The 23,145-nt window shown below is 40.5% G+C and overlaps 1 protein-coding gene across 6 annotated transcripts in view; it reads right to left on the bottom strand.

The window, feature by feature from the left end:
• Nucleotides 1-20,541, bottom strand: part of LOC122873493 (microtubule-associated serine/threonine-protein kinase 1-like) — a 71,689-nt gene extending 51,148 nt beyond the window's left edge. The window contains exons 1-3 of one of the 6 annotated variants that reach the window (XM_044190239.1): nucleotides 19,021-20,541; nucleotides 9,420-9,558; nucleotides 6,547-6,578 (exon numbers count right to left, since the gene is read on the bottom strand). In XM_044190239.1, the coding sequence (XP_044046174.1) occupies nucleotides 6,547-6,578; nucleotides 9,420-9,515 (128 nt within the window). In that variant the 5' untranslated portion in view covers nucleotides 9,516-9,558; nucleotides 19,021-20,541. Of the gene's footprint in view, nucleotides 1-1,266; nucleotides 1,662-6,546; nucleotides 6,579-9,419; nucleotides 9,559-19,020 lie in introns of those variants that run through there. The other 5 variants (XM_044190240.1, XM_044190242.1, XM_044190243.1 and 2 more) reach the window with 5 other exon arrangements.
• Between the last annotated feature and the right edge of the window lie 2,604 nt (nucleotides 20,542-23,145).

Below are 23,145 nucleotides of genomic sequence, written 5' to 3'. Positions count from 1 at the left end.
AATTTCTCCTAAAAATCATCGACAGATTAATCAATAGTGAGAAAAATCTTTAGTTACAGCCCCACCAATACTAACAATGTAATAATGTCTACACAAGTGTACTATAATATTATTTCACACTGCGCATACACACTCGTGAACAGGCAAATTCATCCATGTGGAACAGACTCTTTCAAGACAACAGCAAACACACATGTACAGGCTCAAAAGCAAACACACCCTTAAACAAACACTCTCATGCACACACACATGTCCTCTCATAAAAACATACACTCTGCATGGTGGCCAACAGTCATAGAGGCTTTATTCTTGTTCATATACATAATATCCTGCTGTTTGTTCCCTGCACAGTGGGAGCAACAGTGAAGACTAATCCCCCTGTGATCAGATGAGATGAAGACAGCTAAAATGAAACACCGCAGGAGGGACTAAAGGGTCTGTGCAGATTGTACATTAGGGAGAAGAGAGGAGAGGATCAATGGGGATAAGAGGGAGAAATGAGTAGAGTCAAAGGGAAGAATAGAGGAAAACCGAAACAAGGAAAACATAAGCCAGCAGAGATAACGATGGAGGACAGAGAGATGACGTTAGGGACAGAAAATAAAGGCAAGAGAGAAGGTGGATAAGAGAGAAAGAGGTGAAGAGGAAGGGAGAAGAAGAGCGAGGACTTGTGCCCGGCAGACAGCACTACCCAGCTCTCCGCTACACAAGAGCTCCCTGGACACTGACAATAATGCCTTCACTTCATAATGCTATCTCTGGCACACAGGCTACCGGCCAAGCACAGACACATACCTGTGTGTGCGTGTGTGAAAGAGTGAGACATCACCAGCCATAATCTAAAGCAGGCTAAATCTATGTGCACATGTGCATCACTACAATAAAGCTCAACAAGGTTATAAATAAATACAAATCCAGTGCACACACACACACACACACACAAGCAAACAAATGATCAAACCTCAATGTACTTTAATTAACATACTATCTGCACAAAATTACATTACAAATACACACATGCATGTAAAGACATCAAACACACACACACACACACACACACACACACACACACACACACACACACCATATTGCTGGAGATAAATGGAGACAGGGAGACAACTGTGAGACAGCATGATAGCTGGCAGAGACAACGGAAACATCATGGAAAAACACAACAACCTCCTCCGATGAATCAACACACACTAACAACAGCAGGGCACCACACCGGTCACAAAGACTGCACGGAGACAGATTGTTGCTGTTTACCTTTTTGTGCGTCGAAACATGTTGCTAGCAGCAGAGGCTGTGTTGGCAGATGAACATGAGAGCAGCTGAGCCTCCACACACACACACACACACACACACAGAGGCAGTCAAGAGGCAGCGATTACACTCCACGCCGGCATGTCAGCCTCCTCTGGCCAGTTAAACACACACACACTCACCGGTGTCTCGCCGCGACTCTGTATGCGAGAGTATGCATGCAAGAGTGTATGCAGGAGAGAGATTATATGATTAGAAAGATTTGGAAATGTCAGCCATGTCACAGACAGAAAAAAACAAAGAGAATTAAAGACAGAGAAAGAGGAAGGAAGAGGATGAGATGGAGAGAGGGAACAGGCTGCCGAGCATCCCCCTCAGAAGGAGAGAGGATTGTGGGGCTGCTCTCAAGGGTATCGTGCCAAGCCAGGAAGTGTAGAGCGACAGAGCGAGGGGGGTCAGAGGGAGGGGGGTGGATGGTGGGGTGGGGGTGGGGGGGCAAGAAATGCAGGTAGACACAGTATGAATGAGAGAGAGAAACAGCATGTGGGAGAAATCAAGTGAGAATGCTAGAAAGAGTGAAAAGCCAATCAGAGATGGAGAGACAAGAGAGCAGTGAAGACAGAGGGAGGGAAGGGCACTGCAAGTTGGTTTTCACATGTGAGTGTTATTCTGTGTGTTTTTGTGTATGTTCCAGCTTGCTCGTGGCCATGGTCATTAAAGGATAAGGATGGTGATATTCTATACAATTTGACTTATTGTCAGCAAAATCCCACGAAAAGACCAAAACCAACAATGAATTGATCCTACTAAGAAGAATTGTCTGTGTGCCAAAGCCTGATGTAGTTTATTCCACTGGAACCAATGTGCTGCGGGCACAGACAGGGTAGGAAGTAAGAAAGTATTGACAGATGGACACACTGTTGGTTTTGGGGGGTTTTCATGAGGTTTATTGACAGTAAGATAAATACAGAATTACATCAGCCTTATCCTTTAAAATGCACACAGAAACACACAGACCCTGTTGAATGAGCTCTGGCATCGGCTATTTCTCCTAGCCATCACAGGAGCTGCTCTGCAAAGACCGGCCAAGAGAGATGTCATTTCTGTGTGTGTGTGTGCCCCCTCCCTCCTTCCCTTTGAAACAAATCTACCAAATGTTAAAGCTGACGTGGGGTGACAGTTGCACAGTAGTGCTGAGGGGAGTAATTCAATAATGGATGCCGTCTCTAATGTGGGAGTCTGGATGGATAAAATATACATGGGAGAGAAGAGACGGGGGGAGGGGGAGCAGGAGAAGGACCGGGGTGGTGATATCACTGAAACACAGTGGGGGGTCACAGACAGGGATGGGCAGCATGATATCATATAGACGACATGGTGTGTGTTTTTGTGTGTAATGTGGGAGTTTTTTTCTCTCAGGATTTTCTGAAGCACATTTAACCTGTTTGTCCTTCAGGTCACTTTATTCTCATTGTGCTATAAAATGCCCACTCATTACTACTCATTATTAATAGCTAAATCTGGCATAAATCATCTCTTCTCATTTTGAAATGAATGTTTTGTACATGGTCCTTGTTTAATAAAGACTAATAATAATAAAAATAATAATTATGCCCATAGTATACTCCAGCTCCACCCAAAGGAGGATGTGTGTAGAAAAATCCTGCGGGGTGGGGGGTGGTTGGGTGCAGGGAGCTGAGAGAGCTGATTGTGAGCCTCCAGCTCCAGTGTCTCCTTCATGTCATGCTGTGACATCTGCCACCCCACCACACTGGTCAGAGGTCGGGGACAAAACACACCCGATGACAGCAGTCAGCGACACACATGCATGCTGCACACTGGATCACTGACACTCACACAAAAGCATGTGGCTAAACCGAGTAAGGCAGTAAATTGTAATTACACATGGATACAGACGCACATACACATTAAATACCCCGGGCATGTATAAGCTAGCATCATCAGGCTATTGCTGCCAGACGACAGCACCTCTGCAGAGTAAGACGCATACAGAATATTAACAACTACACACACAAATAAAAAATGAAGTTAAATAAAAACACAGGGAATTAAAGCCATGCTTCAAATTTACAACATCCTGAACTGCCAGCAACCCTCAGTGCAACAATAACAGTTTACATGATAAACAGACATTTGACAGAGTTATGTGATTCACATTCTGCTCACATAGAACAAAAGTGGGCAAGCTGAAAGTAGAGTAAAATAAAAAAAAGTATGGCTCTGGACCAAAGCAATTTCAGAAAAATTTTAAGGATTTCAACACTTGAAATGATGACGGCAAAGTGTAAGCATTTTGTGGAAAATTACACCCCCCTGCATGTTCAAAGCCATTTTCAGACAGAATTTTTGAGCTGACGTAAGACACTTTTCCAAATTCTGCCTGATTTGTGAAGTGCTTTTAGCAGCAGCAGCAGCAGCAGCCAGCTACGGCTTTCCAAATCTAACTTTAGAGTAGAAGAGGAAATTCACAGTTTAACCCAGTAAAAGAAAGAATATTGTCAAGAAGTGAACATTAATTTCAGATGTAGCAAAAGAAACACTGCCAGAGACAATGGTGGATGCAGAGAAAAAGAGAGAGAGGGATTTGATTAAAAGAGTAACAAACACGGCATGCAAGGGAAAGAAAGAGTGGTGAGTTTCATTTCAGCACCATGGACAGAGACATTTATACTACAACAACAGCGTCAAGCGCATTTAATAGGCAATATCAGTTTTGATTCCATATTTCACATTTTTACTGCCATAACTGTAAAGTGTAATCGTATTTACACGCCTGTACCACAAATTAAGATATTTTAATCAGTTTTGTCGAACCTCTCAGGATCATTCAATCCCACTCCTTTCTAAATCGAACAGAAAACGACTCCAGAGGTTTCAAATTCAGTCACTAAATGTAATCCATCTCTGTGGAGAAGCCAATCATGTTTTGTGAAGCTTCCTCACAATGTTAATATCTGGCTTTAACGCTGACACTTGGAACAGATTTCCATTAATCATTTTATTAAAAAACACCATGACAGCTGAGATGAGACATGAGAGGGTCTCTTCCTTATACTTTCTGCTTATGATTTCCATGTTTTCATCTACAAAAAATACACTTTCAATCACCCTCCACCCCCCCACGTTAGTCAGTTAGTTAGCTGTGGGCTACAACTTGAGCCCTGTTTGTTTTGTATGTTAAAAGTATGCTGAATTAACTATTAGCAATTCCTGTTTGCAATGTACCCATATGTATGTATGTACAGACAACTATCACTGGATTACTTTGATACTGAAGAAAACTTGAAAGTGCGATGATTTTCAGGCAAGTTCTGGAGACATAAGCCAATTGCTTAACGCTTATTTGCTTATCTGAGATGATGTCCCCAGAAAGTGAAAGTCACGCTGAATCGAAAAATATATGTATCATGTTTGTGTGTTCAGATTTGACTGAGTTATGCCTCCGAAAAGGAGTATGAGTTTGATGCAAAGTGCAGCAATCAGGCGCTAAGGGTTTTAAAGTACCTTAATTGTTTCCATGAGCTGTGTGTCCCAGCCACTGTGCTGCTCCAACAGCTGACCGTGTTGATAAACAGGCCAAATCAGCTGCCAAACAGCAATAACTAACTTCCCAATGTTTTCAGAACACCAGCATGAGCCTGTGTCTTTCACCTCACACAATATCTTTGCTGCACGTCTCTCCCTCTGGTCTAGGGCCATGTGTTGTATATAGCTTTCTAACTTAATTTATTCGTTATTTGTACATATTTTTCTACGTATCTGTATGTTGGACCTTGTTTGTACTTATCTATGTCTCTGGACTATTTCTTATGCTGCTATAATGCTACATTTACCTCCTGGGGATCAGTGTTTTATCTTAATTTTTTAACAATCTGAATCTAGTCAAGTTAACAGACAAAACCAAATATTCACCACCTATAGTCTGAATACATTTGAAACAGTCAGTCACTGAATGAAATGAGCAAACCCTCCAATGATGGTAGAAAAGAGACTTTTCTATTCTCTATTAATGTTCAAGGAGATACATGTTGGGGTGCCCTACTGGCTCAGTGTTCTTGTCATTCTCCACTGCCTGTGCTTTAAAAGGATAGATTCACATTTTTAGGTTTTTCAATCGAAGCGATGGGGACGAAATCCACATTCTGTGTAAAAATGCATTCAGCAAGCTATAATGAAGCATCGCAGACTGAGTTGGACTGTTTGCTGTAGTCCATGGAAAAAGACTCAGACTGCTGATATTAGCATCAACTAGTAATGGTTATACAGAGCTGTGAATTTTGTCCCCCATCACTTACGTTGAAATCACTCTAGGATGGGATCTCTCTGTAGCCAGTAAAGACGGACAGACAGAAACTAATTACCCTTTCAATGTATATATGGACATGTGATTATTGTATTACGATACACTTTGCAAATGTTAACCATCATTTAATAAAGTAAGAAAAGGTCAAAAAACAACACGTCATGTGCACTGAACATTTGATGGCTCAACTCATGTGTGTTACACATCATGTGCTGCTCTATTCTCCCCTCTCAACCTCCTCGCCTTCCCACAGCTACGCAGGGCATCGAGGTCACAGCATGGCTCTCCTGCTGCTGAACTCTCATCGCACAGCTCACTGGTGCAACAGATTGATGCTCTGAGAGTGAATGGGCTCCCGCAAAGCTGGAACATGCTGCAGTCTGAAGACAAGGCTCCCACTGAAAAATACCATCGCTTGACCATGACTTCCTATAACAAAGCTGAAAAGAATCCAAGTCCTAAAGTTCCTCAACGTTATCCCGGATCCATTCTTCATATATGTTTACAATTGATCTAAAATGTTGTCAACCTGAGTGTCCATACTGTAATTTTACTATGTTGGTCTATTCTGTACACGCAACATCTATTGCATGTATGTCCCCCCGTTAACAACTGTTTTTTTTGGGGGGAGTTTTTCCTTTTTCCGAATCAAGGGTCTGAGGATAGAGGGTGTCATATGTTGTACAGATTGTAAAGTGCCTTGAATCAAACTCCCACACTTTCCTCTCTGGGAAACAACTCTAAAAAGTCCATCAAATTTAAGAAATTCCATGAGCAGAGGAAACACAAAGATTAAGTCAATAAAAACTCACATGAATAACACACAGTCACACATCCAACACAGCAAACAAACTCACCTGTATTTTGGGGAAGGGTGCACACATAAACTGGAGACAGTTTCTCAACAACATATATCTATCCAGATATATACACAGAGAAAAAATTAGATGTGAACTTACCTGCTACTTTTTCGGGGCAGAGGTAGATCCTTCTGGGGAGGAAGAGAAAAAGAAAAGAGGGGGAGAGCAGACAGATTACCCTGATTACACATCATGCGGTTTGTTACTGCAGGACTTAGTGTTTATAGGACTGTAGAGAAGATTATAATGTACAGTAAGTGTGGTGATGAAATATGAATTAGCATAATAATTGCTCTCATCTCTCATTATGAACACTGTACAGAGCAACAGTTCAGACTGAAACAGATTAAACTAATTATACTGACATGTCTGGTTACTTACTGAAGAACAGGGAATTTCATGAAAAACATTTATAATTACTCCACTTTATGTCTTATTTATTTAATTTTCAATGTGTTTTCTATTTTTAACTCCTCATATATTTCATTGCTGTTGTTTTTATGCATCCCTATAAAGCACTTTACAGTATATGCTAAGAAACAACAGACATGCCGTGTATAAAAATTAAATTCATTCAAGGTCAAACCTTAGAATTATACACTCCCATGTCTGTTTGTACACAGCATAAATTGATTTCTTGAGTTATTACAGAAGAAATGTATTTAAGAACTAACACGTTATTTTTCAAATGCTTGATGTGAGAGTAACCAAGTTTCAGACTTGATATTTGAGATGAAACCCAGAGTGTGACAGACAACATAAGGCCATATTATTTTCCGTTTCTCCTACAAAGTTGTCTTAACCCAGTGGTTCCCAACTTTTCTTTTGCATATATGACCCTTTAAAATTAAGCAATATGTACTTGTGCCCCCTTGTCACAGATTATTGTCTTAGTGTGGACATGTTTGAGTTTTCCTTGATATATCGTTTTATTTGAAGGTTTTTTACTGGCCTGAAGAGATGAAAGTATCCAGAATTTCACACACAAAAAGAGGCAAATATTATAGGAAAGTCAGAAAAAATAAACACAATTTTGTGCAACAGAAAAAAACAAACTCTTTCTTTCCCTTTAATGGCCTTGTGATCACTCATCTCGGGGCCACTGCCTTAACCTACATTCTACTGCATACTACAAACTTCTGACATTTGCTTCCTAAATAATTGCTGCTAGACACTCAAACCTTGACAGATCTTCTTGCAAAAGACCCAAAAGTATCTTGGACCACATTTGGCCAGGCTTGGTCTTTTTAAAATGGCATTATGCCAAGAACTAATTAATCTCCACAACATATATATGACATTTATGTTAATACACAAAATTATGAATCAGAATGATTTTTTGCTGTCAAAATCATTTACCACTTTGCTTTTATCCCACTAATAATCATGCATCTTACGGTTCAACCTTAGCAAGATGATTAGCACACAATGCTGGCATCCCACACAGAAAATACGGCTCAGCAAAAAATGGAAAGAAGGTAAAACTTCTAAATCACAATGTCAAAATATAACAGTGTTGAACTGCAATCACGCAAGAAGTAAGAACGATGTAAGAACAACTTCTCTCAACACACTGTGGACACTGTGGTTTAGAAAATAAACACTATCGTCAAATTTTCAGATAATAAAACTGTTCAAACATTAGTGTGGGATGATATTAATCTATAGCCAGTTTTGTGATTTCTCTGTTAATGTTTAGTGTAAGTGGAAAGCAGCTTGAAAACTGATCCCTGCTAAGTGCTCAGAGACTTCAGAGCTTCAAGAACCACCAGGTTGAGTGGAGCCAAAGTCAATTTAAAAAAATGTTGCTGTTATATTTATGACATTGGGGCACAACAGCAAGGACTCTGATGTGATTAGGATCTACTGGGATGAATCTCTGCGGTGCTTGTTGCCCATCTATTATTATTGTTATCAGCTTAGGTAAGATCGGGTTACCGTCAGTTTCTATTGTCAGCCTGTGCTGCTTATCAAGCTATTTTCTATGGCCCAATGGCTCCGCTAAAGAGATATTATCATGTGTTTCTTTTCTCTCAGGGAAAGCTTAATGACACGGCCATGTCAAAGAAATGAAAGGAATCGAAGCAACAAACCACACCAGGGTCAGTGGTGAAAAGTTGAGAACAAACCCAAACGTGTAAGGAGAATAAGAGGGAAAATAAGAGACTGTAGTTGGTTTTCCAGAGAAGGATTTCGTCCTGTTAGACGGAGGCAGTCCTGAAATCTCTCTCTCTCTCTCTCTCTCACACACACACACACACACACACACACACAATCTCTTTGTCTTTGTATAAGTAAGCAAGCATTACAAAACCCAAACAAAGCCGAGCTGATGAAACATGCCTTGACAGCTGGAGCTCTCGTCTCCAAACAATCTCAAAACAAGCTTACTACCCAAAATCACCCAATTTACTTTCCAGCACTGTGAGACACTAATACTTGCACTTAATAAAAAACTACAGGGAATGAATAAGCAGTAGAAACCCTACGAGGCTGCAAAGACGCATTGTAATAAGTCAGAAACTGTTTTCAGGCATGTTGAAGAAATCATCATCATAATTAACCCTTTTGGGGATTAAACGAGTGCAGCAGTGGTGCATTAATCACATGAATATAGAAACAAATGCTACTCTGCACAAACTGGTATATTAGAGGAAATAGTTCTACATTTTGGGAAATATGCTTATTCGCTTTCTTTTGGCGAGAGTTATATGACAAGATTGATACCACTCAAGTATCTGTGTGTTCAGTGTGGAGGAGGCGATTAGCTTAGCTTGGCATAAAGACTGGAAGCAGGAAAAAACAGCTAGCCTCGCTCTCAGTGCTCAAAAATCTGCCTACCACCACCTCTAAAAGGTCGCTAATTAACATGTTGTATCTTATTTGTTTCATCCGTACGCAAACAGAAACATAAAATGACAAATTGTGGTTTTAGAAGGGGCTACGTGTTGTTACTATTTCTTGATAAACACCTTTTCTGTCCTGGGGCACCCTGGTGGAGCGGGGCTGAGTCCTTGCCGCAGCGGTCCGGGTTTGAGTCCAGCCCGCAGCCCTTTGCTGCATGTCATCCCCTCTCACTCTCCCGCATTCCCCATCTCTCTTCAGTTGTTCCTATCAAATAAAGGCAAAAAGCCCCAAGAAATAATCCTAAAAAAAAATTATACATTTTTAAAAAAGCACTACTGTGTAGAATCGCTCTCGCTGGTTAGCCAAGAAATAGTTAGTCTACACAACTACAATCTGTTGTTTTTACATTTCTGTTTATGGACAGATTAAACAAACAAGATATAATGTGTGTTAATGTTAAGAGCCAGACTAGCTGTTTCCCCCTGTTTCCAGTCTTTATGCTAAGCTAAGCTAATCGTCTCCTGGCTGTAGCTTCATATTTAGCATACAGACATGAGAGTGGAATCCATCTTCTTATCTAACTCTCTTAGAGGGGCAATCTTGAATATTTTCATTTAAATAAATGATAAATGTCTGTTAAGTCATTATCTATTGCCAAATGAGGTAACGCAATGGTGATTGAGCCTATGGCCCACTGATGAAAGCCTGTGTATTTGCAGTATTACCAACTGAGTGTCTGTGGCGGAAAAATGCTGTATCAATTTACTGCTAATGCAAATCAGTGAGCTTAGCATGCACCGCTATAGTCTACAAAACAAGACGACGGTCATTTTCAGTATTTTTTGGCAGCGGATCAGTTGAAATATTGCATGGAGTAATGTAACAAGAAGGAGCAGCCACAGTGAGCTGCAGGCGACAGGCTACACACCTCCAACTTCTCAGCAAGGTAACCATCTCCTTTCACTGTGCCCTGCTGTTCACAGACTCGTGCCGTGCGCAGCATAAAATCCGATCACGCTTGCTCACAGAATGATGGAAAAAGTACAATTATTGCCCAACTTCTTTATTAAAACGACAGTAATTTGTTTTGCTGCCCCCAGAATTCTGTGACCTATAGTATTAAACTGCATTTGCTGTTAGCACCAGTAACTAGCTGTCACCAAATCAACCAGGACGGAAATCTTAAGGATTGCCACTTTAAAGAAAGCAAATAAGCTTATTTCCCAAATATCAAACTATTCCATTAACATGGAAAATTAAAACACACCTATATGATGATGGCCTGGCAACATTTCTCAGTTCAGAGGAGACTGGTAACTTTTTTTCAATGGGAGTGACATCACTCATTATAGTGAGCTCTTTCTGGGACAGCTAATGAGTTACATCATCAAGAGGAAGTGAGCTTGGCCAGGATGACTCAGAGACAGCCCCGCAGGAGTCTTATACGTATGTTTGTGTGTGTGTGTGTGTGTGTGTGTGTGTGTATGTTTGTGTGTGTTTGTGTGTGTGTGTGTGTGTGTGTGTGTGTGTGTGTGTGTGTGTGTGTGTGTGTGTGTGTGTGTGTGTGTGTGTGTGTGTGTGTATGTATGTTTGTGTGTTTGTGTGCGTGTGGTGTGTGTGTGTGTGTGTGTGTGTATATGGGGTGATAGGGGTGGCTAATGGATAAAACCCCAACACCTGCTCCCCCTCACTGTCTCTGTCCAATGGACAGCTACTGTATATGTTGTTGCCAGGTTACTGGTCACTCCAGCATTTCTTAGAACAATTCTCTCCACAATTTCAAGCGCCCATAACAACCTGGGAAAGTTCTTAGTAATATCCACTGTGCTTGTGACATAGACCTTGAGATGTATGTGTTGCAAGACTAAAGTTACTTGGTAGATCAGAGATCAAAATGCAACAAGAGTCCAGTACCAAAGAGGTTTTAAAGACAGACAATTTTAGAACATTTCAACCACTAACGTAAGCAATTTGTCATTGTAATCCAAATAAGGTTGCCAAATCTCTAAGAAGGTATTATATTATTAATGACCACCTTGTTATTGAGAGGGAAGTTGCACCTCCATATCATTGCTATGTACACTTTCTGGCAACACAAAGATATTTTACAGGGTTTGTTTATTTGTTTTAAGCAAAATTCTGGGTCCAAAGGGAGATTAGTTCCTGACTAATCTGAAACACATTTAAGAAGCTTCTGCGGTGTAAAATAGTGTTCCTCGACACAATTCTGACCTAAGTCTGATTCCCATCTCCATCTATTGATGGACTTTTGATCAATAAAGAGTGCAATCTTGCTATAAATCTGTGAGCACATCCCTCATGAAGCAAGCATTGGTGCAAAAATATTTACAAGTTCTAACTTTTCAAATGTGGGAATTTGTGAATTTTCTGTGTTTCATATCAGCAGATGTCACCTTGGGCTCTAAGGAATTTTCACTATTTTTTGACATTTTATAAACTGAACAATTAATGGATTAATCGAAAAGAAAGTGATGGATACATTGATATTAAAAACAATCATTAGCTACAGACTTTGTTGCCATTTATTTTACCATTTTCTGTTTCAGTTCCTTCAATGCATTTGTCTTCAGTCCTTAAGACTGATCAGGCTCCTCTGTGGTTGAGTTTTATACCTGAGAATGCAGCTACAATCATAAAATAAACTGTGTAATCACATTTATATTTTATCTAATTATTTATATTTACACATCTACTCTATATTTTATCGAGAAACAATTGCCAGCGTAGGCCATTTTAGAAAGTCATTGTAGCTGATCCTGACGCGTAGAAGACAGATAAGTGAAGATGGTAGCATTAGTAATGCTGAATTACATACTGTAAGAAAAGTACATGATGTGACATGATAGAAATCACAGGCCTGGATTAACATTATATGTGATTGCTCACCATTAAAAACCATTTCCTGTCTTCATGATTACACATATGAATGTAGTAACGTGTCCTATCGTGTCCTCACACTTCAACCACAGACACACACACATATAAAACCACATAGCGTTAACAACACACTGCATCAATATCCCAGAGAGAAAATAGGTGGAAATAGTAGAAAGGTGTGATTACGCCCCAACCAGCTATCTATCCCCAACGCACACACAAACACACACACACACACACACCCAGTTCACTTATATTGTCCTGGGAGTTATCCATTTCTGCTGTTTTACTGAGGATGTCACTGCTAAATGCTAATCTCTCTCAAAGTTCAAAAAATCACGAGTAAGAAAATGTTCTGATGTGACATAGTTGCAAAAAAGCAAAGATTTTATCTCAAAGCGACATTAAATAAGTGGTTTTGCAGACATATTGCAGCACAGACAGACTCACAGTCGTCTGCACATATAAACAAACACCTTCTTAGCACATTTAATGCATTACACACAACCTCCATGCTACAAGTAACTACAAATTATTCACATTGTCCTCAGGCGCTATGCTTTGTTGTGAAAGGGGCCGTTCAAAAGCCATTAAAATATTAGACAACTTTCTCTATCTGACAGGTGAAGAAAGGGTGTCCCTGTTTTTTTTTCTTCTTTGGTTTATATTTACCCAAGGACAAACCGAAGGCCAACTGGAAACCAAAGAAAAGAAAAATGTTAATATGCTGCTGCTCTGGGCAGAGTCATGAGGCTTCTGTTCTGTTTCTCTTGCCAAAACTGACAGCAGACTGCGAGGCAAATGTCACGCAGTGTATTCTTCAATTTAATAGTTTTCCTTAAAAGCTTTGAATTCACTGGTCATTACACTGAGGTCGAAAAAATAATGTCTCATTGACTCGCGCTCTTGACCTGTATTACTTTCTTGTTTCACTGGATCTAGTTTCAAACTTTAATAAGTGCTCTTTTCCTTACTTTGTCCATTTCTGTCTGTTTTGGGGATTAAGTTGGGCTCAAGCTTTTGTACTTTATAGGAGTCTGGCATGATGATTCATGCCCAGTTGAAGTAGTTCAAATATTTGAAGCTATTCCTAAATATATTCTGGCCCAGATCTGTTTCTTTGATGTACACTTTGCTCTCTCCATACAAAACCTACCCTTTCTGAATAATACTGACATCAGAAGGACGTGGCGAGGGAGAACAAAGCAGTGGGTATGGCAGTGAGTGACAGGACTTGGCAAAGAGAGCTGGATCTTCTGTAGTGATCACACTCTTATCCCTTGTGCTTAGCATATTGGAAATGGGCACAATGCCCAGAACAAAACATTGGACAAATTATGCTTGTGTGTGTGTGTGTGAGAGAGTGAGTGGTGTACTCCATACTCCTACAACAGAGAGGGGTGAGACACATCGTATGCCTTGTGTTTGTTTGTGTGTGAGAGTGTACGAGCATAAGGGTGAAGTGTAAGTACGCTCCACACACCTACGACTGCTCGGGTTCGGCAAGATCATCTTCACTTGAGATGAAAACGACTCATCTCAATGACACACACTCTCCCATAGCGGACTGGATGGTGCCACAGATCACAATCACTGTAGCTGATCTAGTTTCTATTTATTTAGTGTTTCATAAATGGGGCCTGTTGCAGCAAAGTCCACTATTCGATGATTGATTTAAATGTTTTGGATGTGCAGTACAGTTAATAAATAAGAGCCAGTAAAGGGCATGTAAACAGTTGCACATGTACGTGACCTTATGAATATCAAAACCAAAGCCAGGGGTCCTTTGTTGAATGTCATATCCCTCGCATTTCATGTTTTTCTTCTAAGTTAACTGTCAAATATAAGTAAAAATGCCCAAATATAATAATAAAAAAAAGAAAGGGAAGAAGCCAGAAAGGACTAGTAAGAAAATAAGTTCTGCATGTATGGGGGGGAAAACGTAAGTCGCTCTGGTCAAAAACATCTGCTAAATGAATGTACTGTATTGTAATGTAATTTTATTTCCTGTGTGATGACGATGACAACCCCCATGCCAAATGTCATGCCCTCAAAATGGTGTGCCAGTTGTGCCATGTGGAGCTGCCAGAATGAGCGAGTGAAAGGAGGTGGAGGAGGGAAGTGAGAAATAGGGAGACATGGACAGAAAGATGCGTGGATGAAGGAGGTGATGATGATGGAGGTCAAGGAGAACTGAGTGGTAAATAAGAGAAGGTTAGTGTGGAAGTGAGGGAGGCAAATGGAGAGAGACTGAAAGAAGAACAAGACTTAAAGGTGACAGCAGGATGGATCAATCAGGATACTAGTGAATGCAGAAGGCCATGAAACAGAGACTGTCCTCCCAAGAAGAACAGCATCCGTTGTTTCAGCAGGTGCCCTTCGTCGTTATGGTTACAATAATAACGTAGAAAAGGTTTCAGTCGTAGTCATCTGGACACTGTTTTCAGAATCAAGACGTTTCGGCTCCCATCCGGAAGTCATTCTCAATTGTGAAAAAATTGGACGGGAACTGGAAATTTAAGCTAATCTGAGTTAAATGTAACTCAGATCAACGTCTTGATTCTGAAAACAGTGTCCAGATGACTACGACTGAAACCTTTTCTACGATAGAACACTCCTGGACGAATGAGGGACTACACCGTGTTACAATAATAACCACATGGTTAAGGTTCAGAAACGATCGGTTAAAAAGAAACCAACGTTGAGTGTCAAATGTTGTTTTATCCATCCATCCACCCCGACCTCCTCCCTGCGAGGACTTTGTCGCTCTATAACAACATCACCTGACTTCCTCCTTTGGTCCCGTAATAATTACTATGGTCCCTGGAGGGCTTTGTCACTTCAACATAAACATTTGACGTTTTGGTGTGCTGTCTGAAATGAATGACACTGTCGTTTTCATGGAAGGACAGTCTCTTCCAGTGCGCCTCTTCACTATCGACTGTCCAATGAAAGTGAAAATGTTTTTAAAAACGTAGCCAGTGTCTCCTTTACATTGTCTGTCCACCAGAGAGCACTGACAAGTTTAGTTTTAACTGGACAATTTGCCTCTCAGTACATATCTTCATAATTCTAATTCGCCAAATTTAAGGGATACTTATCAAAAATGTTCATGTATGATATGTATGTATATTAAAATTATATATATTGCCCAGTACTATACCATTATTAACAGTTTTAACTCTCAAATATCAATATAGTATCGGTCTTAGAAATCCAGTATCAGTCAGGTTTTACTGTCAAGTGAGAAGATGACAACAGAAGCTCCAGATGATTCTTTTATGTACTTGTTTTACAGCCATGGGTTCTTCCTTTTTAGTCAAATGCTGCCTGAATTAAAATCGTAATTTTGTTAATTTTACAAAGATTTTTAACTTCCGTCCAGTTTGTGTTAAGACAAAAATGAACTGATGCATCCGAAGGTTTGGCTGTTTTTGTTAAATTAATGAATGAGAAATACTTTTCGAACAATTCGAATGATATTCATCTAAACACAGCTCTACCTTAGTTCTAGCTCTAATAATTTTCAGCATCCACACTCATGGATAAACAATAAAGTAATCTGTATGAAACACAAACACAACATACATGTACGTACACACACACACACACACACACACACACACACACACACACCCCTTTCTCTTCCTCACGCCTCTGTCTCTATGGTGTGAAAGTAGATCCAGGCAGTAAAGGGATCCAGATACTGTAATAGCCACTTAAATGGGGTCTACAGTAGCCCACAGCTGCTGCCTGCCTCAGGTCTATACTGCCCCCCCCTCCCTCCTACTGGCCTACAGCCCTTTCAGCCTGTCCTGCTGTTTGTGGTTGGTCTTCCTCCCTGAGGGCACACAGGGCTGTTAGGCCACCATTAGTCCTGCTAATGGGCCCGACAACTGCACCACATCCTCAGCATTTAGACCTCCTCTGTCTCAGATATGGATATCGACCACTTCAGTGGAAATGGAGAGTAGGGGCAGGGGGTGGGAGTCGATTTCATATGTGCATATGGCCGTAAATGTTATGCACACATACACAGAAACACACACAAGATGCTCGGTGTAGCCACAGTTCAGTAAACTGAATGGATGGACACACACACATTAACGTGCACTCAGCATCTGACTAAAATCAAAAGTTTGACTCACCAGTGATCTCCTTATAAGTGAAGGAGTCTTTTTTCTTCTTTGTGCTCCTGATTTTAGTTGGATACAAAGTCCACCTTGGCTCTGTGTGTGTGTGTGTGTGTGTGTGTGTGTGTGTGTGTGTGTGTGTGTGTGTGTGTTTCTGTGTTCAAACCTTTATATTCACATCTAATTGTCTCCTGTCCCCTTGCCAGGCTACCCCTGCTCTCAATTTCAACCGACAGTGTTGATATCCATGTCTACATTTCAGTTACAATTAACTTCTGAGAAAATAGCCTACTTCAGTCAAAACGACTACTGAGCTCAGCCGAGGGACTGAATGTCTTCTAATTTACACACTGAACTCTGCCAAACTTTAATTTCAACATAACACTACTCCGGAGCTGGAGCTTTTTTTCTTCTTTAATTGCCCCACAAAACCCACTGCACACAAAAACTACATATGTCATCTAAAAATCTTTTACTCTGTGATGCATGAGATCTGTGCCTGATATGAGCAACAGTGTATGTGTAAGAACACAACAGAAACTTAGCATATTTATAGTAGAGCTGAAACAATTAGTTGTTACAGTTTTTAATCAAGCAAAACAGGCAGATATTCTCTGGTTCAAGCTTCTCAAATGTGAAGATTTGTTGCTTTTCTTCAGTCTTGTATTATTTTGAATTGAATATCTGAATTTTGGATTGTTGGCTGGACGAAATAAGACATTTGAATTCGTAAAATCGGGCTCTCAGAACTTGTGATGGGCATGTTTCTCTATTTTTTTTACATTTCATAGAATAGCAACTAATAGTTCAATCTAAAAAATGACTGACACATTAATTGGTAGTGAAAATAATTGTTAGTTGCAGCTACATTTAATCAATTAATCGATTTACAGCATTAATCAGCAACAATTTTGACAATGGAATTATATTTAAGTAATCTTTGTAAGTAAAACTGCCAAAAATTGTCTGGTTCCAGTCTCTAAAATGTATTCTTTTGCTGGTTTTCTTAGTCGTGTCTGACTGCAAACTGAATACCACTGGTAGTCGTACAAAAAAAAGTTGTTTGTATATGTCAAATGGTTTTTATGGAATTTCGATAGGCATTTTTCTCTATTTTCTGGCATTTCATGGACCAAATGATTAATCCAGACAATAATCAGCAGACTGATCAATATTTAAAATAATTGTTAGGTGGAGATGAGAATAAAATACTGTGGCACATAACAATGATTTATCTGTGAATGACACACAAGCACACACAAACATCGTATTACTGCATGGACAAACTACTGTATCTCTCCCTGCACTTTTAACAGCGATAGACAGGCAACGATGATCAAAAAGCGTCGGTCTAAATGTCACTACGATACAATTGATGGGAAATCTTCAACAAACAGTTCAATAAAAGGACAGTTCCACAGAGGTAGAGCTGGTGATTGAGGTAGCAGATAGTCTAAGGACCATTTCATTCTAAGAAATACAAGACTAAGTCCATCAAAGACAGACATTTATCATAACATATTTATTTAATTTAGTGTCTACTTTAATCCACCGCGCCTTACAATAGGAGTCCGGCACCTGTAGGAGTGGAAACTCTAAGCGTTCTACCAACTGAACAACAACATTTGTGTGGGAAATCATCCGATTTCGCTTGCGCACACTTCATAAATGATGAGCAATCATCTAGAGCAGAATATCTTGGCACAATGTGCAGCAGAGTACTTTTACTGTAAATTAATTCATGAGGAAACAGAGAGGGACTGGCAGACAATGGCCCTTGCCTCACTTGATTCATTTCACGCACGCGCCCACCACACAGAGGAAAGCCTCAAAGGAAGCTTTTACCAGTGCCTTCCCGTGCCTGGCATAATGTGCAAGATATGGGCTAAGTGACTTGGCTACATCCTGCAAATGTAATAGAATAATCTACTCCACCAACTCAGTCTCTTTAAGGAGCCCGGACTCAACATGACTGGGTTTTATAGACTTGTATACATATTATTGGGAATCTAAAAACAGGTCTGTCACCCACTGCACTTACTGGTGCTACCTTTTGTACTAATTATTACAAAACTTTATTGGGACAATTTGTTAAGGAAGTTTGTTTACTGTTTATAACGGGGTAGCTATCTCCTTTGAAATTTCTGGGTGTATTAGGCCATTGTGGACAATGTTGTAAATCAATGAGCTGAACTGATTCATGGCATCTTTTGTGTTTTGTATCAATGTGATGAAGTGCCATGATTTAAAAATTCCTAAACAGTTTCAAGAAATGTTACTATATCATGTATATATTGATAATGCAAGACAAAACATATATTGTGGTTTTCCATGTCCCACTCTTATCTGAAACGTTACCGTTTTGTGCAGTCTACTAAATCAATCGACTCCAAGCCTTCCTTTTAGGTCTAAAAGGAAACTCACTCATGGGCCTACATTTCCTATGGTTGGAGATCTCTTACGAAGCATACATAGATTAAAATTTATTTACAACCCTTACATCTACGTGCGGATAAAGAACCATCATATGTCACGATTAAATCTCCTTTAAAGATTGTGTGCAAGTATTGGTAATAGTGAAAAAAGTCTCAACACTTGCACTGTTCTGTGGGATATCCGCTTTACTTACTGTAAAACATTTTTTAATGATATGATCCTCATGTGGCAACAAAGGGAGTTAAAAAAAAGTTCTCACCTGCAGCCTCCGTCTTCGGATGATCCCAGAATCATCCATGGCGCGTGTCCGGGTTCACACCTGTCAGAGGGTCTCGTGGCTCCTGTGGTTTCCCCACTCTCGCGTGGCTTGTCAATTCAATACTAAATCGAAATGCTTGGCGGAGCTGCTTTTAACATCATTCACCAGCAAAAAGCAGGTAATATCCGCTCATTTTCTGAGCACCAATTGGTGTTCGTGTGGCAAACAATAGCATGCGGGAAACACGGAGATATAAGCTTTATCTTCTGTCGCGTTACAACCAAAAAAAAAAAAAAAAACTACACTATCAAATATGACCAAAGTATAAAAAAGTGCCGCTCTTGTGCTCGACCTCAGCCGACATCCCTTGCTGGCAGAGACTGAAAGACACTACTGACTAGGCTGCTCTGTGAACTGCTGAATAAGCGAGAGGCTACACGCTGAGACGAGCGTGCACTGCGTGAACTGGAGTCCAGCTGAGAGAGAGAGAAGAACAGCCCCGAAGACTGTCAGCCCGAAGCTTATCACACCACAGATTAGATAAACCAAACAAGTTTGCACACACCTTCACCCCGAGATCATCCGGTGCTAGTCACAGCTCAAAACTAAATCTTAAAACTAGGCTACAATTAGCTCATTGCACCAACAACAGCCGAAATCAATTCAACTAACTGTCATCCTTAAATAAATGCTTTTATCTCAACGATCCTCTGTGGGTCTGCAAACCACTCCGCCGCAGCAATCCGCTACATGTTACAGGAGTCCACAGACGGCCACACTCAAACACAGTCTATGTGCTGAGAAGGCACCAGTGCATGCACAATGCTACACAACTACAAATCTGGATTATGTGACACATCCACACGGTCAGAGCTTCTGTGCATTAAAAAAAGGCGAGATCAATGAATGTGACTATACGTTGCTTCTGGTGAACGACACACACACACACACCGCCACTGAAAGCAGGTTGATAACTTCACGTTTTCGTCCTCTGGTTGGCAGATTTGTCCGTTCTCGGTGCTGTCGCATGTATATGATGTGTTCACCTTGTTCTTCTCTGGTGTAACGTTGCTTTTATCGTGAAAAATGATCTGTGGTTGCAACACAGGCTTCGCTCCATCCTCAGCTCTTACCACCCACTTCCTACTACCAGATGACGTTTAACCCTTCAGCGACCAGAGGCTTTTTTGTTTTTTTGCATTTATCAGCTAAAGTGGGTTTTCATTTACAAGTTTTCAAGCCACCATTATCTGACAGAGTTCAAAAGAGACCAATCATCAGTCTAAAAAACCTGCAAAACTATTTAACGTTTCAAAGGCAGGTCTTGAAAATAATGGCATCATATTTGAAGCTAGGGTTTTGCTATATGATAAAGAGCTGAAGCAATTAGTCGATTAATCTATTAGTCGATCTGCAGGAGGAAAAAATCGGCAACTATTTTGATAATGATATATTGAATATCTTTGGGTTTTGGACTTTTGGTCAGACCAGACATTTGGAGACGTCATCTTGGGCTCTGTGAAGTTGTGATTAGCATTTTTTGACATGTCATAGACCAAACGATTCATTGAAAAAATAATCAGCAGATCAATCGATAATGAAAACAATTGTTAGTTGCAGCCCTATTATAATATATGCCATGAGATGATACAACATTTCAACTGTACCATTTATCCTTTAGTATCTCCAGTTGTATTAGGCTGTTGTGAGCAATGTTGCAAACCAATCAGCAGGACTGTTTGATGGCAATATAGGGATATGTGTGTGTGTGTGTGTGTGTGTGTGTGTGTGTGTGTGTGTGTGTATGTATATATATATACACATACCTACCTTCATTTGTCAGGTTTTAAACTAATTGGATAAAACAAAAACTGACATTCCTGACTGGTTATTATTTTTAACAGTTTTTAAATTAGTTTTCCAGAAAATTCACTATTTCACGATTAGAGCAGCAACAATTATTTTCATTATTAATTCATCTGACTAATTCATTAATTCTCGATATATTGATTAGTTGTTTGGTCTATAAAATGTCCGAAAATAGTGAAAATTGCTTGTTGCAATTTTCCAGCGCAAGAGCCCAAGATGTCGTCTTCAAATTGCTTGTTTTGTCTGATCAACTGTCCAAAACCCAAAGATATGATATAAAACAGAAAATCAGCAGATTCTCACAAACTGGGAAGTTGGACTAGGGAATGGTTGGCATTTTTACTTGAGCAATGACTTAAACCATTACCTGATTGAATATTTCTCTACTGATTGAATAATTGATTAATCAACTAATCGTTTAAGCCCTAACTATGATACATATATATATCTCGTCAATCTCAAGTTGTAAGGTGGTAGAGAATGACCGAGCCAAGATCCTGTGGGACTTCCAGATCCAGACTGACAGAATGGTAATGGCGAACCAGCCTGACATCGTGGTGGTTGACAAACAGCAGAGGAAAGCCGTTGTGGTTGACGTGGCGATACCAAGTGATGGCAACATCAGGAAAAATGAACAAGAGAAACTAGAGAAATACCAAGGGCTCAGAGAAGAGCTGGAGAAGGTGAAGGCAACAGTGGCGCCCGTAGTCATCGGAGCACTCGGGGCAGTGACCCCCAAACTGGAGGAGTGGCTACAGCAGATCCCTGGAAGAACACCAGACATCTCGGTCCAGAAGAGTGCAGTACTGGGAACAGCAAAGATACTGCGCAGAACCCTCAAGCTTCCAGGCCTCTGGTAGAGGACCCAAGCTCGAAGGATGAGACCACCCGCGGAGGGTGAAGGACAAAGTTTTATATATGTAATCAATATTGATATAAAATTACAAAGAGCATACCATGAAAGAGGAAATTTACAGACAGCACTCTCCATGGGGTTGACAGATCCTGCTAACTTGGCACCCAACCTAATATGACCCATTATCTTTGCAGGATCTTTGAGTTACTTAGTTACTTCAAAGTTAAAGTGCTTTGTCAAGATGTGTTTATGCTGTTTTGTAGACTGTGTGTGTGTCTGGCTCATGTAGATTACGTAGTCTAACTGAATTAACAGTCAGCACAGCCTACTGTCATGCTTCCATTGCTATTCCAATGAAAAATGGCATCAAGCATTAACACCTGTCACACATGGGATTCACTGCCACACAACATTTCACAGCTCCTCACCCTTCAGTTACTTGCATCCCTGATCCAAATGTTAATGAATGAACGCTGGCATAGAAACAAATCCACACCATGGTGATTTTAAAGAGAAATATCTTGAGTGTTGTTGAAATATTAACTGGAACTGCATGTCTTCTGCACGTCTAATGTTCATACCAAGTGAACCGTCCTGTCCCCGCTGAGTCTGCCATTAGATGCAGACGTATCATCAATAAAATGAATGCATTCCCTCAATACTACAGGAAAGTCACCACTAAGCAGTTGTAATTACTGACCATACTGAAACATTTAAGGGCAAAGTCCATCACCGTGTTCACACAATGTGGTGTGTTTGTCAGGATGATGTTTCACTGTTAAACATTCTCACAAGAAAGAAAGAAATGTTGGTCAAAGGTGGCTGATGGGATCAATGTGGAGAGAGAAAAACACACAAGAGGCCGGGCAGCTGGTCCGGCTCCAGCTCCAGGACGGAGGGAGACAAGAGGGAGACTTAGCGGCTTTTAGCATCGTGGCCTTAATGTCCCCCCATCTCTCTGAGCAGACGGCGCTGGCAGTCTTTAGTCCCTCTCACAATGTGATTTACTGCTGACAGTTCACAACCCCACCACCTCCACCTCCACCACCACACAAGGAGTACAAGGAGAACGCCCTCATCTAATGCTGTAACAGAGCCATATATTTTGTTAAAAAGAGGACCTTTCATTATTAGTTAATCTGCAGATTATTTCTCTAAAATATTCGATTAATGTCTTAATCAGAAGCCTGGGAACCAGACGAATCTGCAAGCTCATGTTTTATTTGCTCTGGCAGACGCGCCTGGTCCCCCTCCTGTTCAGACAGATTTCCAGCCAAACTGTCAGGTCGGCCAATCACAGCTGTTTATCTGAAATGGGGAGGGTTTGATACGATGACTGTACAAAGGTGTGCCATTGAGGCATTTTTATAAACAACCAAGATGGCTGTCACTGATGTGGA

Source organism: Siniperca chuatsi, linkage group LG3, assembly GCF_020085105.1.
Source record: "Siniperca chuatsi isolate FFG_IHB_CAS linkage group LG3, ASM2008510v1, whole genome shotgun sequence".
Taxonomy (NCBI): Eukaryota; Metazoa; Chordata; class Actinopteri; order Centrarchiformes; family Sinipercidae; genus Siniperca; species Siniperca chuatsi.
The sequence above is the reverse complement of the archived record's forward strand: the minus strand, read 5'-3'. Positions and strand labels throughout refer to the sequence as shown.